Source organism: Callorhinchus milii, unplaced genomic scaffold (assembly GCF_018977255.1).
Source record: "Callorhinchus milii isolate IMCB2004 unplaced genomic scaffold, IMCB_Cmil_1.0 Scaffold11, whole genome shotgun sequence".
Taxonomy (NCBI): Eukaryota; Metazoa; Chordata; class Chondrichthyes; order Chimaeriformes; family Callorhinchidae; genus Callorhinchus; species Callorhinchus milii.
Window position 1 is genome coordinate 14,686,155 of NW_024704752.1, and position 4,623 is coordinate 14,690,777.

The 4,623-nt window shown below is 35.9% G+C and overlaps 1 protein-coding gene across 1 annotated transcript in view; it reads left to right on the plus strand.

Moving 5' to 3' along the window:
- cops9 (COP9 signalosome subunit 9) overlaps window positions 1–2,365 on the plus strand; it is a 4,761-nt gene extending 2,396 nt beyond the window's left edge. The window contains exon 3 of the mRNA XM_007887487.2: window positions 2,049–2,365. Coding sequence (XP_007885678.1) covers window positions 2,049–2,086 — 38 coding nt within the window. The 3' untranslated portion in view covers window positions 2,087–2,365. The remainder of the gene's footprint in view (window positions 1–2,048) is intronic.
- Window positions 2,366–4,623: the final 2,258 nt, after the last annotated feature.

Genomic DNA, 4,623 nt, shown 5'->3' on the forward strand with positions numbered 1-4,623 from the left:
AGACGTGATTATGTTCCTCTGTCTCTTTACGAGTGTGAGGCGAGAAAATTGGTGATGGGTGGGAAGAGGTGGAGTTCTGTGTGGACCATAAAGTTAAAACTAGTAAAGCAAATGTTATGTTTCTGCTTTTCTGTTTGAAACAGCAAGACTCTATAAGAGGTTATTGATCTGCTGTTAGTGTTGTTCACAGGTAGAGGGCAGATACCATCTGTTAAATTGCCGGGAATAACATGGTATTTTTGCACAAGACTACACCTTTACATACTGATTAGAGTAAAGATTTTTTATTTTAAAGATGTTAAAGTAAATAGTTTTCAAATGATTGATCGCAAAATTACAGTTTTACCTTTCATTTCTATTCCCACTGTACTGGAACATCCGCTGTGAAATTTTAGGATCTGTGTCACACTCCGTTCCATCTGGGACTAACTGGCCAAAGTTATTATTAGCAATTTTTCATTCAAGGTGGCTGAAACCATTAAATAGACACCTCAATCAAAATACTGTCTGGTTCATCTGAATTTGATCCAATAGTTTATCATTCTGTTAAAAGAGGCAAAAATGCTCATACTGTACTCGTGTGTCATGTGTGCCTACAAAAAATACACAGTCACTACACGTTACAGTGAATCCTGTGAAGCACGTTGAGACATCCTCCATGTGAAAGATGCTATATCAAACGCAAGGAGTGATTGATTATTTGTGAACCTCTGTATTTTAAACGGTTCTTCGGGAGAATGCCTCAATCATCTGGCATCTACACCAAGGCATTAAAAATAATGACATTATATAGTATAGGAGATTACTCATTGGAGCATACCATTTCTATTGGACCACTTGCATAACGGCACTAGTGGTATTTTGTGTGCTTAAAGCCAGAGCTATGGCTCCGATTTTGGGGTTATTTAAATTCCAGATCAGATTTACAAGAGATATGGTCCTATTAAAGTTGATGATTCGTCAAAAAAATTTTTTTAATAGGCCATAAAATATCTTTTGGGCAGCGTGATTGATTCCTGTGGATATGAATTTCTTTCAAGTCGAGTATAAATTGGAGCCTTTGTTCTGTCACAGCCACGCTTGTTCCTGTTGTTCTGCGGAGGCGGAGCAGCAGTGGCTATCACAACAGGCAGTAGTTTCAGACTGGGGTGTAGCGTAACCATAACTGGATCTGTTTTTAACCAGCACCCACTGAAGTATATTTGGCTGCACTTTCAGAGGTTGGTTTGATCCTAATATCTGCAGCACCTGAAACACTTGTGAAAATTAAAGGACCAGCTGTATGTTCTGGAGTGGTTTGAATTGAATTTTTTTTAAATCTCATTTTTAAATTCTTTCTACAAGGTTTCTGGAGACCTATATTCTCCTAGGGTGCAATGGTTTTACTGCCTTTATGGCCCAAATTATAGAATCAAATTATCTTTACACAGCAAAGCCATTTCTTTTGTGAAGTTGTGAACTTTACCTGAGAAGAATTGGTTCTGTACTAATCATGTTGGTCCAACATAAGTAACCTTAGCTATCTTCCTCACTCCTGCATTGACAATCCATCACAGGGATCTTCTGTAGCCCATAGAAGGTAAATGTCAATTGATGTTAGTATTCAAAACTACCTCATCCGAATGGAATCTATCATGGCATCCTGTAATCCGTTCAGAGCTCAGTATGAATCTTTTCCTGAACTTTGCAATGGCTGCTTGGGAGAGTTCCCATCTGGCAAGAAATTGTGAAGGAGGGAGAGAAAAAACAAGAAGAATGAATAAGCATTAGATTGCTAAATATATATAAGGGCCCTGACTCCAAATGCAGGTCTGCATTAAATTCTCCAAACATGTAGGTCAATAGTTTGGGCCGATTGCTTCAAGATGGAGGAAAGCCTTGCTGGTTGATTGACCAAAGAGCTGGGATTCACTCCTCCTACAGAAATATCGGTGGACCGTACCATTTGAACTGATGAGAATCACATGAATTGGTAAATAAGAGAGAGATAAAAGATTGATACATTGCCAAATGTTATGCTAATTGCATATATTGTTTTATCCTTTCAGATTTTGAAGACCTCTTTGATGATGATGACATTCAATGATTTGTACTTCTCACTTGACCATCTGAACTGCTTTATACCTGAGTATGAATGCCCGGGAAAACATTGCAACTAAACAGCAGCAGCAGTATGCTTTGCATGAACAACATTCAAGACAGGAGAGTTTGAAAATGAAAAAAAAGCAAATTAGACACACCTGTATCGACCCTGTACCGAATCAAAGCCAACTCGTTAATTTTATGTGTTGCACAGAGATTTGGGATAATGTAACCTCGGTTTATAAACCGTGAATTATTTAATTGAAGTAAAATGGAAAAAGCATGCTTTTTGGGTCTTTATTAAAAAATAAGACAACAGATGTTACAAATAAGATGTTACTTTCTTTCCAGGAAAAAAAACCAACCAATCTCTCATTCCTCCAGGAGCACAAAATACCTTTTATTTTTCAGATTTTTGTTAACAATTTAAAACTAATTGAAAGGCTCAGTCTTGCTGGAACATCTGCCGGTTAAACAGTTTGCTCATAATTATTAGAGTAAAGTCCTATTCTTAGTTTCATGGCGGCAAACCACTCAGTTATTATTGTTCTGTTGCATAAGTGCAGACTCACAAATTCCGAGTGAAGTTGAAATTTTGTTCAAAACGTACAATCTGGAATTATTACAGTGTTACAAACTTAAATGGATCAAAGTCATTTTGGCATTTTTCATTTTTTTCTGTTTAACTTGAATGCTAATACCTACATACAGCAAGTGTCTGATGTATTATTACTGTGAACTCACATGTTTGTTTCAGCTTGTAGTTGGTCTAAAACCGTAGATTCTGAGATGGAACTAAATTATCCATGGGTTATAATTACTGTTGTGACAATTTGAAACTGTGCTATATCTTTGACATGTCGTCATTGATGTTTCATTTTTGATGTTGCTTCCATTGCAAACCAAAGTTGTACAGTTGCAGATAAATCACCTCATTGAATAGTGTCAACACCATACATGATCTGATGGGCTCATTCTACCGAATCCCTGCCTGTCCCTATTCACATGAGCATGTGCGTGAGTGTGTGTGTACACATAACTGTTTTCACAATAGGAGCAATACTCTGAAATTGCTCCTATAGTGAGCGTAGAACTCTTAACATTGGGTAACTGTTGTGAGTGCCTTATGATCAGCAGGATTGTTTTGGCATATTGTCTTTTCACTTATAGCACTTCACATTTATTGACACCAATCCAGAACTGATAACAAATAAATTACAGGTTAGGCTATATTGATGTATTCCTATAAACCAACCTTCAGCAAACCTCAGATGTTGTACTTTAGTGTTTTTAAAAAAACAAGTTGAGCAAAACCTTAACTTAAAAACTAAAATCTGGAAATCTAAACCATGTTATTCACTCAGCACATGAAAGAATATGTTCGATACAGATTTGATGGTGTCCATTTATTTACAGTAAGTTATTGGAATGTATTCATGCTGCCTAACCTGTAATTTACAAAATGATCTTTTAGTTACTAGTTTTATAGTATTATTAGACTACTTTGTCAGAAGAATTTGTGATCACAACAATAGTTTGGATGAAAAGAGGCCTTCGGGTTACTTGAAATCATCCTTCCCAATACTTAAGGTATGTGTTCATTTTTTACAGTAGTTACTATAATCAACAAATGGAAACCAGGGTATTTCTAGGCTGAATCACTGCTTTTTTTAAAAAAAGTGTTCAAAAGATGGATTTCTGTTCTCCATATTTGGATTTCGTATTTGCTGAAATATTCTCTATATAGCATCCTGCTCAAATCACACCAGTTGCAAAGTTATTTTAGTTTATTGACACTGTCAAAAATATTGACAAGCTAATACCTTCAGAATTATTGGAAATTAACCTGACTCACCTTTTTTATCTGAGTCTTAGCATCTTCCGAGTACACTCCGATATGCTACCCTGCTTTGAAGGGTGCTATATAAATGCAAGGTGTTGTTGGGTTTTCAAACTTACTACCAGGAAAGGAAGTGTTATTGTACCCAGAAATATAGCTATATAAACATGCCATGTAACCCAAGGTTAGCCAAATATTGTCACAGTAGTGGGCATTGTAATCTGTTGAATGGATACTTTGCTTCAGGTAGAAACTGGGTAAAGTGGAGAATTTTTTTTAAAAAAAGCTCTAAAAAGGATAACAAATAGAATGCCTGATTGTTTGGAATAAGATTCACAAAATAATCCATGTTTCATTAAGTCAAGACTTCAATTTAGGAGCCTGGGCTTTCAAATTGAATCATTTTGTTAATGCAGGTTTTTTTTAAAAAAAAATCTAATTGGAGAAAGATCTAAACAAAAAATCCGGATCAAAGCAAACTCTTGGCAGTGTTCCTGATTTATGAAATGTTTTATGATGTTTCAGTTTTACTAGCACCATAACAAGTAGTGGTGCAAACATTCCATGTTTCCAAATCTGGATCTGGGTACATTTTTTTTGTTCACCCTGACGTGTTACATATAGAGGGATTATACAAAATACGTCCTATATTAATAAGGAAAGGGAGCATTTTTCTTGGTTTCCGTGCAAATAAACTAACC